Source organism: Heptranchias perlo, chromosome 3 (assembly GCF_035084215.1).
Source record: "Heptranchias perlo isolate sHepPer1 chromosome 3, sHepPer1.hap1, whole genome shotgun sequence".
Taxonomy (NCBI): Eukaryota; Metazoa; Chordata; class Chondrichthyes; order Hexanchiformes; family Hexanchidae; genus Heptranchias; species Heptranchias perlo.
Window position 1 is genome coordinate 5642350 of NC_090327.1, and position 23167 is coordinate 5665516.

At 47.4% G+C, this 23167-nt stretch overlaps 1 protein-coding gene across 2 annotated transcripts in view; it reads right to left on the minus strand.

The window, feature by feature from the left end:
- The window catches only part of LOC137309885 (carbohydrate sulfotransferase 9-like), a 114509-nt gene extending 97712 nt beyond the window's left edge, over window positions 1-16797 (minus strand). Inside the window, exons 1-2 of one of the 2 annotated variants that reach the window (XM_067977912.1) lie at window positions 16563-16797; window positions 733-930 (exon numbers count right to left, since the gene is read on the minus strand). In XM_067977912.1, coding sequence (XP_067834013.1) covers window positions 733-895 — 163 coding nt within the window. In that variant the 5' untranslated portion in view covers window positions 896-930; window positions 16563-16797. Of the gene's footprint in view, window positions 1-732; window positions 935-16562 lie in introns of both variants that reach the window. The other variant, XM_067977905.1, reaches the window with a different exon arrangement.
- Window positions 16798-23167: the final 6370 nt, after the last annotated feature.

Sequence of the window (23167 nt, forward strand, 5' to 3'; positions counted from 1 at the left end):
GTGCCCTCTAGTTTATATTGCCTATTGAAAGAGCTATCCAATTAGTCCCGCTCCCCAAAGCTCTTTCCCCTTGGCCCTGAAAATTCTTCCTTTCTAACACACTGGGGTAAAGTTAGGCATTTTGCGACCGACCAGCCGGCAGCAGGGGGGGGGTGGGGGAATGGGCAGCTGCACATCTGGGCGGCGAATAACCCCTCCCCCCAACCGCGATTTTGAGGCCACTGGAAGCCAGGTTGCAATCACCCCCAACGAGCTGCGGACACTGAACAGGCGTCCTGAGGCAGCTCTCTGGTTTTTTTTCCCGCTGGGGGTCCTGGTGGGGACAAAGGCAAGGCCGAGGGGTGGTGCTTGGGGGAGTGGGGGTGGAACACAAGAGTTATTACTTCAGATACTGATGGCTGGTTGAGAGTGACAGCATCATAGATATTGAAATTCGGGCATGAAACTAATTAGGTTAGCAATAATTAATGGGAGTCGGCTGCTAAAACATTTATAAACAAGAGCCAGCTTCCCCTACCCCCTCCCTCCCTGTTTAATACCAGTAGCTTCACTAAGTTTACGTTGCAACTGTTACTTTACAAACGTAAAAAAAACAAAACCATCATTGGAAAATAGGAACAGGAAGAGGCCATTCAGCCCCTCGAGCCTGTTCCGCCATTCGATTAGATCATGGCTGATCTGAATTTTAATTCCATCAACCCACCTTGGTTCCGTAACCCTTAATCGACTAACCTGTAGGCTGCTGTTCGATCCAGGAATGGAGATACATGAAGAGCAGTAGTCCCGCTACTCCAAATGTCAGGATGGACAAGAAGATGCGTCTCAGTTTCATGTCCTTAGCTGCCTCTTTATAGTAACATCTTCCTCTCGACATAGTCTTCACGCATCGTGGCATCTCATCTTCAATCGTTCATATTTCTCTCTCGGGGCCTGTCTGGGGAAACAGATAACGCCCATGGTTACGAACCGAAAACAAGTTGCTATCACAAAGAAAGAAGTCCTAGAAAGCATAGGTAAAAAGAAAAGAAGGACATGCATTTATATAGCGCCTTTCACGACCTCAGGATGCCCCAAAGCGCTTTACAGCCAATGAAGTACTGTTGAAGGGTAGTCACTGTTGTAATGTAGGAAACGCGGCAGCCAATTTGCGCACAGCAAGATCCCACAAACAGCAACGTGATAATGACCAGATAATCTGTTTTTTTTAATATAAAGGAGGCCATTCAGCCCATCGTGCCTGTGCCGGTGCAGATGCAGGAGTCAATCTTCAGGCTCGTGCGATCTTTAGTACATAGTAGTCTTAGGCACAGACGAGATGGGCCGAATGGCCTCCATCTGTGCCGTAAATTTCTATGAGGCTATTTTAACCAAATCTGTTGATAATGCCAATTTAGTAAGCAAGTATGTCAGGTGCCTATTAACAAAAAAAAAAGTGACTATCCTTCTTGAGGAGGGCACCATTTTGAAGTCAAGTCAAAGCTGCCAATTGGAGATTCGGACTGAGCTGATCTTCTTTGGCAGACTTGGTCATTTGATCACAGTACAGAAGGCTGCCATTGATACCTGACTAGAGACTGGGGCTCTTCCCATTTGGCTCCAAATAACCCAGCTAGCTAAAGGGCCTAATGGTTATGGAACTTCGTAGCTGGAGAAGGACCGTCACTTTCATTTTGAAGCTCGGGTTTGGGCCCTCTCTAGGCAGATGTGTTCAAGGACCTCCCCCGAACTTGTTTTCAAATCCCTCCATGGCCTCGCCCCTCCCTACCTCTGTAACCTCCTCCAGCCTACAACCCTCCGAGATGGGTTTTGATAGAGCAAGTAGGGAGAAACTGTTTCCTCTGGCAAGTGGGTCAGTAACCAGAGGTCATAAATTTAAAATAATTGGCAAAAAAAACTAGGAGAAACAGAGGGAAATTTTTTCCACTGAGAGCTGTTAAGACCATCTACAGGACGCACTGAGTAACTCGCCAAGGCTTCTTCGACAGCACCTCCCAAACCCGCGACCTCTACCAGCAGGCACATGGTAACAACACCACCTGCACATTCCCCTCCAAGACACACACCATCCCGACTCGGAAATATAAGACCATAAGAGCCATAAGAGATAGGAGCAGGAGTAGGCCATTAGGCGCCTCGAGCCTGCTCCGCCATTTAATGAGGTCATGGCTGATCTGATTTTTACCTCAACTTCACTTTCCCGCCTTTTCCCCATATCCTTTGACTCCCTTGCTGATCAAAAATTTGTCTAACTCAGCCTTGAATGTATTCAATAACTCGGCCTCCACAGCTTTTTGGGGTAAAGAATTCCAAAGATTCACGACCCTCTGGGAGAAGAAATTCCTCCTCATTGCCATCTTAAACGGGCGACCCCTTATTCTGAGACAACGCCCTCTAGTTTTAGATTCCCCCATGGGGGGGTAACATCCTCTCAGCATCTACCCTATCGAGTCCCCTCAGAATCTTGTATGTTTCAATAAGATCTCCTCTCATTCCTCTCAATATATCGGCCGTTCCTTCATCGTCACTGGGTCAAAATCCTGGAACTCCCTACCTAACAGCACTGTGGGAGAACCGTCACCACACGGACTGCAGCAGTTCAAGGCGGCGGCTCACCACCACCTTCTCAAGGGCAATTAGGGATGGGCAATAAATGCTGGTCTTGCCAGCGACGCCCACATCCCATAAATGAATTGAACAAAAAAATCAGGAACACACTACCTGAAAGAATGGTGGAAGCAAATTCCATAGGGACTTTCAAAAGCCAATTGGACATGTACTTGAAGTGAACTAATTTGCAGGGTTATGAGAAAAAAGCTAGATTGGGACAAAATTGGACAGCTCTGTCAAAGAGCACGGGAGGCCAAATGGCCTCCTTCTGTGCTGTAAGATTCTATCTCTGCGCTCCTCTAATTCTGGCCTCTTGCGCATCTCTGATTTTAATTGTTTCATCGTTGGTGGCCGCGCCTTCAGCTGCCTAGGCCCTAAGCCTCTCTACCTCACTCCCCTCCTTTAAGAGCGTCATTAAAACCTATCCCTTCGACCAAGCTTTTGGTCACCTGTCCTAATATCTCCTTGTATGGCTCGGTGTCAAATTTTGTTTGATCACACTCCTGTGAAGCGCCTTGGGACGCTTCACAACGTTAAAGGCGCTACATAAATGCAAGTTTTTGTCGGAGCAATACGGCGATCGGCATAACTCACCATAAAACGTCTGAGGGCATTGCCACCAGCCTCCTGACCACACGATGGGGTTATTACCACCTGAGTGCTAAGGCGGTAATAACCCCAGAGGCGCAGAGGGGAAAGCCACGTGGGAGGTTTTTGCACACTGGTCAAAGAACCTCCTTCCATTCACGTAAAGGTTCCTCTCTGCGCTCTGCTCAGGCGATGCTTGCTGCCCAGGCATTAAAGGCAGAAAAAAAAAACCCCTACCCTGATATCCCATCAAATGGAGATTCCACCTGTTGGAGTTGTAGTTCTGCAGCAGCAACTGCCTGCCAGACTGACACTGAATCCCGAATATACAAACAAAAAAAAAAGCAAAACCCTGCAGCTGCTGAAAATCTGAAGTAAACACAGCAAACGCCGGAAACACTCAGCAGGTCAGGCAGCATCTGTGGAGAGAGAAGCAGAGTTAGCAGGAGGGGGGGCGGGGGGGGGGATAATTTTAACTGAACCCACCAGTCAGGAAACTGACAGGATCGGGTGCAACTCTGGTTTTACACCCCGCCCGATTTTACTCTCCACTCAAGTTCCACCCGGTCCTGTGGGTTTCCCACCCGATCAGTTGGCTTGGAATTAGGCCCAACGTTTCAGGTCGATGACCTTTCATCAGAACCTATTCACCGTTTCCGATGGAAAGTCATCGATCTGAAGCGTTAACTCTCGTTTCTCTCCACAGGTGCTGCCTCACCTGCTGAGTGTTTTCTGAATAGGAATATCCTGAATAAGGAATCTCTCCTTCCAGCAGCCATCTTTCCAAGCTTCCAAATGTCTTCATTAGTTGTACCGCGGGCACCTGCTTCAACGTCATGGAAGGGCCAATGTAGAATAACTGGAGACGTGTAGCCACCTTGACGTTCTAGATGGTGTGGCTCAGTGTCAAATTTTGTCTGATGACGTTCCAGTGAAGCACCTTGGGACTTTTTACTATGTTAAAGGCACTATAAAAATGCAAGTTGTCTGTTGTCCAAATTCCATGTACCAGACTTACTTATGGCCTACTGTTTAATCTAGGTCATCACCCAAAAGGTCTTTGGCAAACAGGTGTGCCTGCTGGAATGCTGGTACTTTCTCCAGGGCACTAGCAATAGGCTGGTGTAAGACAAAGCCCCTCCTCCTCTACAAACATTTACTGCCCTTAAGAAGGTCCAGAGATGAGTCACAGAGATGGCTCTGGGTATCAGGACTTCTAAAAGAAAACTAGAGGAAGCCAGAAAGATCAATGCAATAATAAGCCCGTCACATATGCCAATGTACCAGGCAATGTCTGAGAACCAAGGATTAGACTACAAGAAAGAAAGATCATGCCCACCCAGCTCCAAAATAGTACCCCGGGCAGAGTAAAGAAACCACCACTCTCATCGACTACTGCCATTGACCAGAAACTCAACTGGACCAGCCACATAAATGCCGTGGCTACTAGAGCAGGTCAGAGGCTGGGTATTCTGTGGTGAGTGACTTCCCCAAAGCCTCTCCACCACCTACAAGGCACAAGTCAGGAGTGTGATGGAATACTCTCCACTTGCCTGGATGGGGGCAGCTGCAACAACACTCAAGAAGCTCGACAACATCCAGGACAAAGCAGCCCGCTTAATCAGCAGCCGATCCACCACCTTAAACATCTACTCCTTCCACCACCAGCGCACGGTTACTGCAGTGTGTATTATCTGCAAGATGCACTGCAGCAACTCGCCAAGGCTTCTTTGACAGCACCTCCCAAATCCGCGACCTCTACCACCTAGAAGGACAAGGGCAGCAGGTGTATGGGAACAACACCACCTGCACGTTCCCCTCCAAGTCACACACCATCCCAACTTGGAAATATATCACCGTCCCTTCATCGTCGCTGGGTCAAAATCCTGGAACTCCCTTCCTAACAGCACTGTGGGAGAACCGTCACCACACGGACTGCAGCGGTTCAAGATGGCAGCTCACCACCACCTGCACTGTGGGAGAACCGTCACCACACGGACTGCAGCGGTTCAAGATGGCAGCTCACCACCACCTTCTCAAAGGCAATTAAGGATGGGCAATAAATGCCGGCTTCGCCAGCGACACCACTTCCGGGGAATGAATAAAAAATTGTTTTTAAAACTCCTTATTACTTAAAATGATTCTGGCTTTAATTTGGCAGATGGTAAAATTGCTGGCAAAACAACCAACAACTTTCAAAGAATGCACACAGTTCCATTAAATGCTTTGTTTACTCAAACGCAAATTAACCGGTCTGGATTTTAAAATGGCAAGAAGATCTAATTACTAAACTGATTAGATTTATTTGGAATCGGTTTGAAGTTCAAGACATAACAAAAGTGCGACTGAACCAGGCTAATAGCACGGCCAAGAGCCTCCTTTTGTAGTTCCAGAGACTGCAGCACATTGGTATGAAATCCCACTCAGTTTGCATTTCACTCTGGGTTAGTTCAGTGTTGTCCAACAAAAAATTGCCGACTGTCTCTCATTTGTCACACTGCTTGTCCATCATCCAGTACAGGATGAGCAAAAATTTCCTCCAACTAAATATTGGGAAGATCGAAGCCATAGTCTTTGGTCCCTACTACAAACTCCATTCCCTAGCCACCGACTCCATCCCTCCCCCTGGCCACTGTCTGAGGCTGAACCAAACCGTTCGCAAGCTTGGCGTCCTATTTGACCCAGAGATGAACTTCCCACCCCATATCCACTCCATCACCAAGACCACCTACTTCCACCTCCGTAACATCACCCGTCTCCGCCCCGCCTCAGCTCATCTGTTGCTGAATTCCTCATCCATGCCTTCATAACCTCCAGACTTGACTATTCCAATGCTCTCCTGGCCGGCCTCCCATCTTCCACCCTCCATAAACTTGAGCTCATCCAAAACTCTGCTGCCCGTATCCTAACTCGCAGCATTCCCGTTCTCCCATTCCCCCTGTGCTCACTGACCTACATTGGCTCCCGATCCGGGAAGGCCTCGATTTTAAAATTCTCATCCTTGTTTTCAAATCCCTCCATGGCCTCGCCCCTCCCTATCTCTCTAATCTCCTCCAGCCCTACAACCCTCTGAGATCTCTGCGCTCCTCCAATTCTTGCCTCTTGCGCATCCCCGATTTTAATCGCTCCACCATTGGCGGCCACGCCTTCCGCTACCTAGGCCCTAAGTTCTGCAATTCCCTCCCTAAACCTCTCCGCCTCTCTCTCCTCCTTTAGGACGCTCCTTAAAACCTACCTCTTCGACCGAGCTTTTGGTCACCTGTCCTAACACCTCCTTATGTGGCTCTGTGTCAAATTTTGTCTGATAATCGCTCCTGTGAAGCGCCTTGGGATGTTTTATTATGGTAAAGGCGCTATATAAATGCAAGTAGTTGCTTTGCTGTAGTCACAGGTGTGGCTACGGCGACACCGTTTTAGTCAAATGCACTAATTTCAGCAGAAAATGCCTTGCGTATATTCACACGATACGGGTAAATGTACTTCACACATGTATATTCACTTAACAAACGTCTACCACCAGTCAGTAACCATTGGGTTGCCAACTCTGGTTGGACGTATTCCTGGAGGTTTCATTACATGACCTCCAAACTTCCAACTGCCCCGCCCGGTCAAACAGCCTTATCTCCCCCCATGTCCGATGTCTTTATAAATAATAAATAAGTGTTCAAAGAAAATGAAAAAAAAAAAAAAATTTTTAATGGCCCTATGATTTTTCTCCTGGGTGTTGCTCGTAACTGTGTCCTGGAGGTTAATCTTTAATTCCTGGAGACTCCAGGACAATCCTGGAGGATTGGCGACTCGAAGTAACCGAGGAAGTAAACCACTCAATATCAAAAAAACACGGCCACACTCTTACCAACAAACGCACAAGAAAGGTTAAAAGTTCACATGCACACGCCGTGCAAATAAACGTGTTGAGATCACAAACCGAACAGCAGGGTCCAGTACTCATTTTTTATTTACTAATCAGAATGCAATTAGTCACATCTGGATTCCCTAATTAACCACATGTGGCTCGTGGCTTACTTAACGACCAATACTGGGTTAATGCACTCCAGTTTTTTTTGCATGTTCGCGTCCAGCCTGATGCAACTCTCCAACCAATGGTGAAAGCTCCTCCCACTTTCAATTCATCACCTTCAAATTTTCAAGTTTCAGATGGAGGTCGAAGAAGTTCATCTGGATAAATTGTTCATCATGCTGCAGGGTTCAAATTGCAGGGAACAGGGAAGGAAAGCATGCAGAACTTCTTATTATGTGAAGAGTAAAATACTTGAAGACTTGCATTTTACATAGAATGCACAGCACAGAAACAGGCCATTCGGCCCAACTGGTCTATGTTGGTGTTTATGCTCCACACGAGCCTCCTCCCACCCCTCTTCATCTAACCCCATCAGCATATCCTTCTTTCCCTTTCTCCCGAATATGTTTATCCAGCTTCCCCTTAAATGTATCTATGCTATTCACCTCAATCACTCCATGTGATAGCGAGTTCCACATTCTAACCACACTATGGATAAAGAATTTTCTCCTGAATTCCCTATTGGATTTATTAGTGACTATCTTATATTTTTTGCCCCTAGTTCTGGTCTCCGACTCAAGTGGAAACATCTTCACTACGTCTACCCTATCAAACCCTTTCATTATCTTAAAGACCTCTATCAGGTCACCCCTCAGTCTTCTCTTTTCTAGAGAAAAGAGCCCCAGGCTATTCAGTCTTTCCTCACAGATTTAAACAGCACCTTTCATGACCTCAGGACGTCCCAAAGCGCTTCACAGCCAATGAAGTACTTTTGAAGTGTAGTCACTGTTGTAATGTAGGAAACACAGCAGCCAATTTTGTGCACAGCAAGATCCCACAAATAGCAATGAGATACTGACGAGATAATCTGTTTTAATGATGTTGGTTGAGAGATAAATATTGGCCAGGGCACCGCGGACGAGTCTCCTGTGCTTCTTCAAAATAATGCCGTGGGATTTTTAATGTCCACCTGAGGGGGCAGACGGAGCCTCAGTTTAATGTCTCATCCGAAAGACGACACCTCCGACAGTGCAGCACTCCCTCAGTGCTGCACTGGGAGCGTCAGCCTGGATTATGGGCTCAAGTCTCTGGAGAGGGACTTGAACCCACGAGCTTCTGCCTCAGAGGCGAGAGCGTTACCAAGAAGCTCGACGCCATCTGGGACAAAAGCAGCCCGCTTGATCAGCAGCCCATCCACCACCTTAAACATCCACTCCCTCCACCACCGGCGCACCGTGGTTGCAGTGTGTACCATCCACAGGATGCACTGCAGCAACTCGCCAAGGCTTCTTCGACAGCACCTCCCAAACCCGCGACCTCTACCACCTAGAAGGACAAGAGCAGCAGGTACATGGGAACAACACCACCTGCATGTTCCCCTCCAGATAAAACGGCATCCTGAGTTGGACATATATCGGCCGTTTCTTCATCGCCACTGGGTCAAAATCGTGGACTTCCTGACATGACAGTACTGTGGGAGCACCTTCACCACGTGGACTGCAGCAGTTCAAGAAGAAAGCCCACCACCTTCTCAAGCGCAACTAGGGATGGGCAATAAATGCCAGCCTTGTTAGCGACTCCCATATCCCGGGAATGAATTTCTTTTCTTTAAAAGTCACACTGAGTAGAGCAGGGCAGTGAGAACCAGCAGGCAGAGGCAGAGACCAGACTAAAACTTGGCTCTGCGCAGAAAGCCTTAAGTGCTTGGTGCTTGCAGGAGACAACCTGAGCCCTGGGTACAGTGGAGGTGCAGAGAAGCTTGGCACAACATGGGGAGGAGTCCGACACAGCCAGGGGAGACCCAGAGGCATAACCTGCCAAGCTTGGGTTCCTATTTGACCCTGAGCTGAACTTCCGACCCCATATCCTCTCCATCACCAAGACCACCTACTTCCACCTCCGTAACATCACCCATCTCCGCCCCTGCCTCAGCTCATCTGCTGCTGAACCCCTCCCCTATGCATTTGATACCACCAGACTCGATTATTGAAATGCTCTCCTGAACGGCCTCCCACCTTGCACCCTTCGTAAATTTGAGCTCACCCAAAACTATGCTGCCCGTATCCGAACTCATACCAAGTCCCGTTCAACCATCACCCCCTGTGCTCACTGACCTACACCGGTCCAGCAGTGCCTCAATTTTAAAGTTCTCATTCTGGTTTTCAAATCCCTCCATGGCCTCACCCATCCCTATCTCTAACCACCTCCCCTTGACATTCAACGGCATTACCATCGCCGAATCCCCCACCATCAACATCCTGGGGGTCACCATTGACCAGAAACTTAACTGGACCCGCCATATAAATACTGTGGCTACAAGAGCAGGTCAGAGGCTGGGTATTCTGCGGAGAGTGACTCACCTCCTGACTCCACAAAGCCTTTCCAAGGCACAAGTCAGGAGTGTGATGGAATACTCTCCACTTGCCTGGATGAGTGCAGCTCCAACAACACTCAAGAAGCTCGACACCATCCAGGACAAAGCAGCCCGCTTGATTGGCACCCCATCCACCACCCTAAACATTCACTCCCTTCACCACCAGCGCACTGTGGCTGCAGTGTGTACCATCTACAGGATGCACTGCAGCAACTCGCCAAGGCTTCTTCGACAGCACCTCCCAAACCTGCGACCTCTACCACCTAGAAGGACAAGAGCAGCAGGCACATGGGAACAACACCACCTGCACGTTCCCCTCCAAGTCACACACCATCCCGACTTGGAAATATATCGTTGTTCCTTCGTTGTCGCTGGGTCAAAATCCTGGAACTCCCTGCCTAACAGCACTGTGGGAGAACCTTCACCACACGGACTGCAGCGGTTCAAGAAGGCGGCTCACCACCACCTTCTCAAGGGCAATTAGGGATGGGCAATAAATGCCGGCCTCGCCAGCGACGCCCACATCCCATGAACGAATAAAACAAAAGATCTCTATGCTCCTCCAATTCTGGCCTCTTGCACATCCCTGATTTTAATCGCTCCATCATTGGCGGCCGTGCCTTCAGCTGCCTAGGCCCTAAGCTCTGGAATTCCCTCCCTAAACCTGCCTCTCTCTCCCCCTTTAAGATGCTCCTTACCTCTTTGACCAAGCACCTGTCCTAATATCTCCTTATGTGGCTCGGTTTCAAATTTTGTCTGATAATCGCTCCTGTGAAGTGCCTTGGGCCATTTCACTATGTTAAATGCGCTATATAAATGCAAGTTGATGCTGTTGGGTGAGAAATCCTAGCAGAACTCATTTAAGTTCATGGAGGATATGGAGAACTAGGACCAGTCAGTGCCTCATCAGACTCTAGGGACAGTCTGTTACTTGAGATTAGCTGGTTGTAAAGGGGAATTATTCTGGATCTCAAATGAACGTACTAGGTATGAGGTTACTGAACTGGATGTGAATGGTAAGGTAGATTGTAATGGCAGATGATGTTGCTCTGAAGGTAAGTTGTACTGTAGCATGCTGAGAGTTCTGTTGGTCGGCTATTGTCTAGTGCAAACAAAAGGACCCAGATCAGCTTGCAGATCACCTGCTAATAAAGTTAGTATGCAGCATTACTGCAGCATAATAATGCGGTGACTATGCAGGTTATAAGTGTTTAGTTACAGACATTAATCTTGTAGCTATTGGAAATAAAGGTAATCGTAAAAATTGAAAGAGATTTCTTGGGCAACTGTCTCAAGTTAGTGTTTCTTACTTTCTTCATTCGCAATCTTAATTCTCCTTCATTCAAACACAGTTTGGTTTATTACGTCAGCTGTGGCTCAGAAGGTTGAGTGTTCAAGTCCCACTCCAGAGACTTGAACACAAAATCTAGGCTGTCACTCCTGGTGCAGTACTGCAGTACCCCGTCTGCCCCCTCAGGTGGACATATAAGATCCCATGGCCACTATTTCGAAGAAGAGCAGGGGAATTCTCCCCCATTGTCCTGGTCAATATTTGTCCCTCAACCAACATCAATAAAAAACAGATTATCTGGTCATTATCACATTGCTGTTTGTGGGACCTCGCTGTACCCAAACCGGCTGCTGCCTTTCCTACATTGCAACCGTGACTACACTTCAAAAGTACTTCATTGGCTGTAAAAGCGCTTTGGGAAGTCCTGATGTCGTGAAAGGTGCTATATGAATGCGAGTCTTTCTTTTATAGTGTGAACTGGTAAAGTTGGGTTTAACTCTGGGAGTCTGGTAAGTCACAACCACTCGAGCAACATCTTTTTTTCCCCCACATAGACATTGGTAGTTTTCTCACAAACCAACAATGTTGGGCAGCAAATTACCCAGGTTTCAGGAGAACAGCGTCCACAACACCACACAACCCTGCAACGGCAACCTCTGCAAGACATGCCAGATCATCGACACAGATACCACCATCACACGAGAGGACACCACCCACCAGCTACATGGTTCATACTCCTGTGACTCGGCCAACGTTGTCTACCTCATACGTTGCAGGAAAGGATGCCCCGGAGCATGGTACATTGGCGAGACCATGCAGACACTGCGACAATGGATGAACGGACACCGCGCAACAATTGCCAGACAGGAGGGTTCCCTCCCAGTCGGGGAACACTTTAGCAGTCAAGGACATTCAGCCACCGACCTTCCGGTAAGCGTACTCCAAGGTGGCCTTTGAGACACACGACAACGCAAAATCGTCGAGCAGAAATTGATAGCCAAGTTCCGCACCCATGAGGACGGCCTCAACCGGGATCTTGGGTTCATGTCACGCTACACGTAACCCCACCAGCGAAAAAAAGTTATCTGTTTTTAATACAACTGGTCATTCTCTCTCTTTCTCTTCCTTTCAGATGTTTCTCTCTCTCTGTCCCTCTCTGTCTTTGGTTCTGGCCGTTTGTATATTCAGTAGTCTGGTATCTAATGTTTTTCTGTCTGAACACTATTCAATTCCTTTGATTGCCTTGATAACGGGCAGTTGGAAAGATTATATGTAATCACCAGGCATTGTTCTCTGTCTACATATGCGGTAATTTTCAAGGAATCAGACACTCACCTGACGAAGGAGAAAGCCTCCGAAAGCTTGTGATTTTCAAATAAAACTGTTGGACTATAACCTGGTGTTGTAAGATTCCTTACATTTGTCCACCCCAGTCCATCACCGGCATCTCCACATCATACAGGTACAGCACAGCGCATTTATCCCATCGTGCCTATGCCAACTCTTTGAAAGAGCTATCCAATTAGACCCATTCCCCCACTCTTTCCCCAAAGCCCTGTAAATCTTTTCCATTCTAGTATTTATCCAATTCCCTTTTGAAAGTTACTATTGAATCTGCTTCCACCGCCCTTTCAGGCAGCGCATTCCAGATCATAACAACTCGCCATGTAAAAAAAATGTTCCCTCACGTCACCTTGGCTCTTTTGCCGATCACCTTAAATCTGTGTCCTCTGGTTACCGACCCTTCTGCCACTGAAAACAGTTTCTCCTTATTTACTCTATAAATCGTTCATGATTTTGAACACCTCTATCAAATCTCTTCTCAATCTTCTCTGCTCGAAGGAGAACAATCCCAGCTTCTTCAGTCTCTCCACATAACTGAAGTCCCTCATCCTTGGTACCATTCTGGTAAATCTCTTCTGCACCCTCTCCAAGGCATTGACATCCTTCCTAAAGTGCAGTGCAACAACTTGCATTTATATAGCACCTTTAACGTTGTAAAATGTTCCAAGGCGCATCAACAGGAGCGATTTTCAAACAAAATTTGACACCAAGCCACATAAGGAGATATTAGGACAGGTGAGCAAAAGCTTTGTCAAACAGGTAGGTTTTAAGGAGCGCCTTAAAGGGGGAAGAGAGAGGTGGAGCGGTTTAGGGAGGGAATTCCAGCGCTTAGGGCCTTGCCAGCTTAAGACAGGGCCGCCAATGGTGGAGAAATTAAAATCGGGGATGCGCAAGAGGCAAGAATTGGAGGAGCGCAGAGATCTCGGAGGGTTGTCGGGCTGGAGGAGGTCACAGAGATAGGGAGGGACCACACCATGGAGGGATTTCAACACGAGGTTAAGAATTTTATAATCGAAGCGTTGCCAGACAACAATTATTTCCCTGCAGTGCCATTGCTTAAAGACATGAGAAGGTATTTGGCAAATCTATTTTCAGTTGCAAAAAAACAGGACACAATATGGTAAATTATATCAAAACACATCACTTGCACAGGACCTGTTGATGGCAAAAATATGCATGACCATTTTGGCCTTTTTCCTTTCTCAAACAAAAGGTTACTAATTTTTTTTCTCCCCCCCACAAAGTCAGTGCTGCTTTTATAATTTTTTTTCCATTTTCTCAATTGAACACAGGACATTTTCTTCTAATATTTGCTTCTGTTTATAGTCCAGGAGTTTTGTGATCTCTTCTTCAAGTTGTATCTCAGTGTCAGAACTCATTGTCTCAGTTTTCCTTTTTGCTACTACTCTATTGTTTAGAGACGCTCCCTTTCAGCCCGCCCACCGATTCGTTCACGCCCTGCTTTACACGAACCCTTGGTTTCTTACTGGCCTGTGATATCTCATTCATTATTCACCAGATTCTATTTTGTATCCCAACTGTCCAAATTTCCGCTGCCTTTTCCAAAATCTTCTACTTTCTAAATCTCCGACTTTTACTGAATTTCAATAGATATTTAATATTTTGTTTCACTCAGAGCGCTGATGTGGTCTGATCTGATCAGTCCCAGTCTAGTCTGGTCCAACCTCGCGCCTTGAAACTCTCCAAAACTTTAAAAGCAGAAAATGCGGGAAATCTGAAGTAAAAAAACAGGACGTGTTTGAAATACACAGCAGGTCGATCTGTAAACAGAAAAGGCAGGCAAAATATTTTCGATGTCTACCCTTTGTCAGAATGACTACAACTCGAAACGTCAACCTATTAACCTTTCTTTCCGCTTTACAATCGGTGGTGGTCGGCTGTGATCTTCCAGCATTTTCTGTCAGATTTCCAGCATTCGCAGTTTTTATTTGTTTTTACTTTTACTCCTTTGCAAGTTTTCTTCAACTCTGCCCTAAATCCGATACTTGGGGGTCCATTTAATGGGCCATGCCCTTCCCATTCGCAGCCCACGTACTTGGACCCAGGGCGTGACTGGCTGCTCCATAAACTTCTGCTAAAGCACCTCTCTGCCCTCCCTAGAGTTGGCTATTCAAGGAGTCCCATTTCCTGCCACTTTCAGTTGAAAAATACTGACCATTTGCCCTTTTATTTATAACGGTAATGATGAGCGATAAACTAGTTTTCATAGAACAAAAGTCAACACTTACATTACATAGAAATGACAGCACAGAAACAGGCCATTCGGCCCAACTGGTCTCTGTCGGTGTTTATGCTTCACACAAGCCTCCTCCCTCCCTACTTCATCTCACCTTATCAGCATATCCTTCTATTCCTTTCTCCCTCACGTGTTTATCTAGCTTCATAGAATCATATGGCACAGAAGGAGGCCATTCAGCCCATCGTGCTTGTGCCGGCCGAAGAAGAGCTATTCCCCTAAAATGCATCTATGCTATTCGCCTCAATCATTCTGTGTGGTAGTGAGTTCCACATTCTCATCGCTCTCTGGGTAAAGAAGTTTCTCCTGAATCTCTTCTTGGATTTATTAATGATTATCTTATATTTATGGCCCAGTAGTTTTGAATTCCCCCACAAGTGAAAACACCTTCTCTACGTCTACCCTATTGAACCCTTCCAGAATTTTAAAGGCCTCTATTGGGTCCCTTACACCACAAGCCTAGAAATATCCCATTCAACTAAAAACTTTAAATAAATAAAAGAATACAGCAATAAGTACCCTTATTTTCAGCGGATTTCCCAGTGAAATTTACCGCTAACACTGGCTGCCCTGCAAAACATTAGCAATTGTTATTAATGCTCCTAATAATTATCACCCTCCAAATTGAGTTTCATTGATGGTGTTGGAGGGACTGGGGGGTGGGGAGGGAAGGGAAAAAAGGTTAAATCTTTATTCACGATCACAGGCCTCTCGTTCCATCTTCCTTTGCTGCCCATTCCTTAAGTATCTGATGTGACCTATCGAGGGAGGGATTGTTTCAGTTCTGTACGAACTCAGCCAAGCCCATCAAAGCTGAACCCGAGTGTACAACAACTTGCATTTATACAGCGCCTTTAACATAGTAGAACATCCCAAGGCGCTTCACAGGAGCGATTATCAAACAAAATTTGACACTGAGCCACATGAGGAGATATTAGGACAGGTGACCAAAAAGCTTAGTCAAAGAGGTAGGTTTTAAGGAGCGTCTTAAAAGGAGAGAGAGGTGTAGAGGGGCAGAGGGAAGGAATTCCAGAGCTTAGGGCCTAGGCAGCTGAAGGCACGGCCGCCAATGGTGGAGCGAAGGAAATCGGGGATGCGCAAGAGGCCGGAATTGGAAGAGGGCAGAGATCTCGGAGGGTTGTAGGGCTGGAGGAGGTTACAGAGATACACTGACAGAGAAGAAGTCCCACACTTGCCTTCAGTACAATAGCAGGGAGCCAGTTGCAATATCTTTTCAGTTATAATAAGGTGGAAACAAACATACAGTAAGCCCAAACCAAATAAACCCAAGCTTTTACTATCTGTGAGGATGTGTTATACAATGTTATACCTAGAGAGACAACAACGCAGAAAGATTTCCCAAAGACCATAAATGTTCAAGCAACACCGCCCTGCGTTACCTGAATAGAACATCTGACATCTTTGGCTGGGAGCTGAACTTATTTAATTCGAGACATCAGTTGCTGTAAGCGCCCAGCACATCTGGCAAGGTCAGCTCCTTCAGGCGTGGTGAAGCTTGCTTGTTCTACAAATCATCTTTTCTTTCAATCACAAACCAACATCGTCTCAGGAAAATGTTGCCCCCGAGTTACTGCCTTGCAAAAAAAAGTCTGTCACCCAGGTTTTACCTTTTCTGAGCTCATTTTGTGTTCATGTTTCACTGCAGATGCTATTTCTCTCCCCCTTCCTCCCCCCCCACTCCTCTCCTTGTGACTGCCCATTCCGGAGACACCCTGTGTTTAAGCACAGAGGAGGTAAACGTATGCAAACAGGTAAAATATTTACAACCACACTGCAACTTTTTACAAAAAAAAAGAGGAGTGCTGAGACACACACTCCGGTACATTCAGTCTTATGGGCCTTTTCCATTGCTACTGTCTGAGTTACAATGCTCCCTTCCACACAGTGAGATCCTGTCAAATAAGAAGAAAAGCAGTCTCCACATGTTTGAGGAAACCCCCAAAGCTCCCTGATGTGCTCAAAAGCTTTTTGTATATTCTCAGTTTCCGTATCACACACACAAAAAAAACCCTTGAAGGCAAGATAAGCTTTATCCCCCACCCCAAATGCAAATACTCACGGAAACAGCTTCTCTCTCTCTCTCTCTCTCCACAGTCACACCAACAGTGCAGATGTTGAAGGAGTGAACTTTTTCCTTTTCACAAGAAATGATAGCCTGGAATATTTCTCAATTCACTGTTCCCTCTCTGTGTGTATGTGTGTGTCTCAGGCTTAAGTCTTGGAATCTCTGAATTTCTGGAGAATGGTAGCTGTAGAGAGGGTCACCTCTGGTGTGTGTGTTGTGTGTGTGTGTGTGTGTGCGCCTGTTTAAAACAGCTTGTTGTACTGGCTGCCTGGCATGCCCCAACCTTAACATCTGCCGTAGGCCAATCAGTGGTATTGGCCACACCCACTCGGTGTGATGACTGACTTCTTAGTCAAATAATCCATCCTGTCACAGGGACAAGGGGAAAAAAAACTATTGCAAACAGGATCAGCAGAAGGCAGTTCTCCACCCACCACGGGCACTCGTGTGTTACAAGCCCACAGGTTAGCATTCACTTTGCTCGAGGGTAAAACAAATAAACAATGGGGGAGGGAGAAGAGGGTGAGTGGAGGAGAAGGGGAAAGAGACAGATGCAGCCCTAGCTCTTAGAACTGAACACAAACTCAAACATTGTTTACTACAGTAATCGCCGTCCTGGATAAATATTTATCCGGCAAACAACGTCGCTAAAAAAAAGAGATTATCTGGTCATTATCACACTGCTGTTTGTGGGAGCTTGCTGTGCGCAAATTGGCTTCCGCGTTTCTCTACATTACAACAGTGACTGGCTACACTTCAAAAAATGTGCTCAACTGGCTGTAAAGCGCTTTGGGACGTCCTGAGGTCGATGTAAACGTAAGTTCGTTTGTTCGTGCTCTCGAATATCGAACTCTCACAGAAGTTCCCATTTTGACAAGAGTTAAAGAGTAACCAGTTTTCATCCCCCAGTACTCTCAGTTTCAAATGGATGCTACATTCTTCCCTAAAAACTAGCGAACTCGGATCTGGGTTTATTGTTAAAGAGCGATTCATTCCAAGTCACCCCTGGTTTTAAACAGGACTCATTTCAGGCAATATCCTGGGCTGGATCTCAACGCAGTGCCAAGTTCGGTGCAAACAAAGAAAATAACTTGCGTTTACAAAGCACCTTTCATGTCCTCGGGACATCCCAAAGTGCCTCGCAGACAACGAGTTACTTTTGAGGTGCAGTCACTGTTTAGACAAACCTGGCAGCCAATTTGCGCACAGCAAGATCCCACAAGCAGCAACGGGAGGGAATTTCTTCAGAGCTGCTCCCGCTCGATCACCATAAAAGCGAAGTGGGACTTGAACCCACAGCCTTGTGACCCAGAGGCAAGAGTGCTATCTCCGAGCCAAGCGGACGCTTTGGCCTCGATTGTCACGGGGGGGTTGGGGGGGGGTGCAACGGGGAGGGTGCGGGGGAGGGGGGAGCCCGATAGCGGGCAAAGGACACAGCAAGGTGGAGGCCCTGCCAATCTTAACTGGCCGACGAGCGGGAGCGTGCGTCTGGCAGCAGGAGGCCGCAGCCGGGGATCAGTGAGAACGGTCCCTGGCAGTCATATGGGGGCGGGTTAGGCTCCGGCTAACATCAGGAGGATGGGAGAGAAGGACACGTCAAAGATCGGAAGGGGTGTAAGCCCAGTGCAAGAGAGGCTCAAGGCTTCCTTTTGAGGCTCAGAGTTGCATTCCTGCCCCTCCTGACCCACAAGGAAGCCTAAAATATAACTTTAAAACTTACTTTCTGGGCCTCTTCTGGACCTGGATCCGGCTCCAGGTTTTGCCCTCGATCCGGCTCCAGGTTTTGCCCTCGATCCGGCTCCAGGTTTTGCCCTCGATCCGGCTCCAGGTTTTGCCCTCGATCCGGCTCCAGGTTTTGCCCTCGATCCGGCTCCAGGTTTTGCCCTCGATCCGGCTCCAGGTTTTGCCCTCGATCCGGCTCCAGGTTTTGCCCTCGATCCGGCTCCAGGTTTTGCCCTCGATCCGGCTCCAGGTCTTGCCCCCCTTCCCCGCTAAGGGGGAATTTGCAGATTGGGTCCTGATGACATCACCAGACCCGATCTGCATATTTAAAGTAGAAGCTCGACTTCCATCCTGCAGGTGCCCTGCTAAAAAGAGGTGAATACAGGATGCACTGCAGCAACTCGCCAAGGCTTCTTCGACAGCACCTCCCAAACCCGCGACCTCTACCACCTAGAAGGACAAGAGCAGCAGGCGCATGGGAACAACACCACCTGCACGTTCCCCTCCAAGTCACACACCATCCCGACTTGGAAATATATCGCCGTTCCTTCATTGTCGCTGGGTCAAAATCCTGGAACTCCCTTCCTAACAGCACTGTGGGAGAACCGTCACCACACGGACTGCAGCGGTTCAAGAAGGCGGCTCACCACCACCTTCTCAAGGGCAATTAGGGATGGGCAATAAATGCCGGCCTCGCCAGCGACGCCCACATCCCGTGAACGAATAAATTTTAAAAAATTTTTAAAAACTTGGCAGGAAGGGAGCAGGATCAGTGGGGGTAAGTGGCTCCTGTTATTTTAAATTACCTCAACCCGGTTTCCACCTGGTGGGGGCAATTAAAATTGGGGCCTTCAAGTGCGCCAATATAAAGTGGCAGCAGGTTCAGGGAGAGTGTCGCCAATTCTGGCCGGATGTATTGCTGGAAGTTTTATCACATGACCTCCAACCGCCTCACCCAGTCAAACAGCCTGCCTGCCTCCATCCACCCCTCCCCCAATATTTTTATAACTAAAAAACTAAACTGTTCAAAGAACATGAGGAAAATACACAATTTTTGTTTAATGCCGCCTATGATTTTTCTCCCGGTTGTTTGCTCCCAGCAGTGTCCTGGAGATAGAGCTACAATTCCTGGAGACTCCAGGGCAGTCCTGGAGGGTTGGCAACCTGAATCCAAGACCAAATTACACCCACCCTCCCAAAGCATTCCTAGCGCAGAACGGCTACCGAATTTACCCTCTCTGGCACCATCCTTTCCACCTACTACATACCATCCACCGACTGTTCTCAACATTGTTTGTTTTAAACAATTGTGTAGCAGATAGATTTGCAGACATGCCCATACACTTCTGTACCTGTGTATCCACCTTCACACTGTACAAAGTGACTATGGGCTAAAAACCCTTTTTAAAAAAAAAAATGACTTGTTTTTAAAACAAGACAAGGGAAAGAAATAAAATACAAACGGTAAAAACGTCCCAAGGTGCTTCACAGGAGCGATTATCAAACAAAATCTGACACCGAGCCACATAAGGAGATATTAGGACAGGTGACCAAAGGCTTGGCCAAAGAGCTTCTTAAAAGGAAGAGAGAGAGGTGGAGAGGTGGAGAGGTTTAAGGGGGGGAATTCCAGAGCTTAGGGCCGAGGCGGCTGAAGGCACGGCCGCCAATGGTGGAGCGATGAAAATCGGAGATGCGCAAGAGGCCAGAATTGGAGGAGATCTGGGAGGGTTGTAGGGCTGGAGGAGGCTTACAGAGATAGGGAGGGGCCGAGGAATCCACTGTTGTAAAATGATTGTAAACTGCCAGCCTGGGGAAGAGTGAGAAAAACAATTGAGTCATCTTACTCCTGTTAAAACTTTCAGCTATTAAGATAGCATCCAAGGTAGCAGACTGAACCTTACTGATCAGAAAGATCCCCAGTCTAATCCCTGATTTGTGTTGGGTTATGATGTGGAGATGCCGGTGATGGACTGGGGTGGACAAATGTAAGGAATCTTACAACACCAGGTTATAGTCCAACAAATTTATTTGAAATCACAAGCTTTCGGAGCTTACCTGCTTCACTCACTCACCTGACGAAGGAGATAATCTCCGAAAGCTTGTGATTTTCAAATAAAACTGTTGGACTATAACCTGGTGTTGTAAGATTCCTTACATGTGTTGGGTTTGTCTTTCGCTGTAAGGGTGTTGATGGGAATGCTACAGTTGAACAGAGGGCCCTGGGCTTGGGACGAGTATAATTGCTCTTTATCACTATTTAGCAATTTCTGCTGGAAAGTGAGCGTCTGCGAATCTCTCCATGGCCTCACCCCTCCCTACTTCTGCAAGTTTTTCCAGCCCTGTATTCCTGCTCTCGTTCTCCACCCTTCCAATTCGGGTCTACTGTGACTTCCCCTCCCTGTCCCCTTGCTCCAATACTCTGGAACTCTCTCTCCAAATCCCTCTGCCTAGTTTCATCCATCCCCACCTTCAAAAGCTTCCTTAAAACCTACCTTTTCGATAACGCTTTGTGACTTCCCCCAAAACCCAATTTGGGAATGGGGTACTTTGCTACATTAAAGGCACTATATAAATTCAAGTTATTGTTTTCTATGCTAACAGTCTGTGCAGGCAGTCTGCTTGTTTTCAAAACCCTCGACACGGATGATGCCTAGTGCTCTCTTGTCCGGCTTTGCTCCGTCCATGGGGAAGGGGGTGTAAGTTTTCCTCCAGGTGTAGAAAGCCTCGGTGATCTCCCCTGATATAGCAGTGCCCAACAAACTGCCAGATGTCACAGACCTGCTGCAACCTGGAACAACCCCACTGTGTAAAAGTTAAGGGCGACGGTGACCTTGACAGCCACAGGCAATGCCACCCATGCCCTGGTTTGGGGTTTTAGCTGTCGGCCTCAGCGGGCGACATAGCTCGGTGACGGCCTCCTTGGTGACGCAAAGACCAAGGTGGAACCGAGGTAAGGGAAGAGCTCCCTGAAGACCCTCGGCGGGTATGGCCTCCTGCGCCGTGCTCTCCTCCTCCCTCTTCTCCTGTCTTCCCTGCTGCTCCCCCCCCCCTCCTCCTCTAGGCAGACCTACAACACCACACATATCTGGAACAAACTCTTTCCAAAGCAGGACCAGCACAAAGTGGTTTCCCCAAAGTCTGGAAGGCACTACCTGAAAGGGTGGAACTTTCAAAAGGCGATTGGACACGTACTCGAAGAGGACTAATTTGCAGGGTTGTGGGGAAAAAGCTGGGGTGTAGGACTAAATTGGACAGCTCTTCCAAAGAGCCGGCACGGGCACGACGGGCCGAATGGCCTCCTTCTGTGCTGTAAGATTCTAAGTCAGAATTCACTTATGGAGTAGAGAAAATGGTAAAAATAAAAACACAGAAGTTAACTAGCAGCCTAAGAGGACTAACCAGCAACAAGCGTAGGACCCTTATTTAAATATTATAATGAGCGTTAATACTTCCGCCGCGGCCTTTGATGCCTACGGAGAAGCCTGATCCAATATGGCAGGCGGCATACGCCCGGCGCGGATTGAGCACGCGCACGTCACCCGCCATGTTGGGTTCTTGGGCATCCCTTCTTACGCCTGCAAAACAGGCGCAGCGCGATTGAATTTCTAGGCCAGAGCGTCGATATCAAACGCTGTCAAATCAGATATAGTGCGGCCTGATGCAAAGTAAAGCCTCTTCCATCCTACCACTGCAACGTGCCTTTATCCCGACCTTAGAAAACCACTCCCACTGCACCGGCGTAGCTTTGATTTACCCTACGGGGTCCAATGGGGAAGGGAAGAAAAAGAAAGGACAAAAGAAGGAAAAGAAAAAGGAAAGAGGGAAGAAAAGAAAAGTGTGGCTTTCAAAAAGGAATTAGATAGGTACCTGAAGGAGAAAGATTCGCTGGGGAGAGGGCGGGGGGAGCGGGACTGGCTGGATTGCTCGTGCAGAGAGCCGGCGCAGGCTCGATGGGCCGAATGGCCTCCTTCTGTGCCGTAACCATTCTACGATTCTAAGAGTCAATCACAGTGGTGTGGGACTAGAGTCACGTACAGGCCAGGCCGGGTAAGGACGGCTGGTTTCCCTCCCTGAAGGGCATTAGTGAACCAGTTGGGTTTTTACACAATCCGACAGCTTCAGGGTCGCTTTTACTGAGTCCAGATTTTTATTTCCAGATTTTTTTTTTAAGGGTTTAGATCAACTAAATAAAGAGAAACTGTTCCCCCATTGGCCGAAGGGCCGAGAACCAGCGGACGCAGATTTAAGGTGATTGGCCAAAGAACCAAATGCGGCATGAGGGAAAACTTTTTTACGCAGCGAGTGGTTATGACCGGGAATGCACTGTCTGAAGTGGGAGGGGGGGGGTTGCCGATTCAGTCGTGACTTTTGAAAAGGAATTGGATGAATACTTGAGGGGAGGAAATTCGCAGGGCTTCAGGGTAATGGGACTAATTGGATTGTTCTTACAAAGAGCCGGCACGGGCTCGATGGGCCGAATGGCCTCCTTCTGTGCTGCAACCATTCTACGATTCTATGAAAACGTGACGAGAACTACGCAAAATTAGCGGATTGGATTAAAACTTGCTAGCCCATGAGAGAAAAAGCTTTATCTCAGTGAAATAACTACATTTGTTGAAAACAATCAAAAAGTGACAAGAACTACTAGAAATTAGTGAATTGGATTAATAGGTACAATCAAAAAGTGACAAGCATTTTTTTTGAGGAGGTAACAGAGAGGGCCGATGAGGGCAATGCTATTAATGTTGTGTATATAGACTTCCAAAAGGCGTTTGATAAAGTGCCGCATAATAGGCTTGTCATCAAAGTTGAAGCCCATGGAATAAAAGGGGCAGTGGCAGCATGGATACAGAATTGACTAAGTAATAGGAAACAGA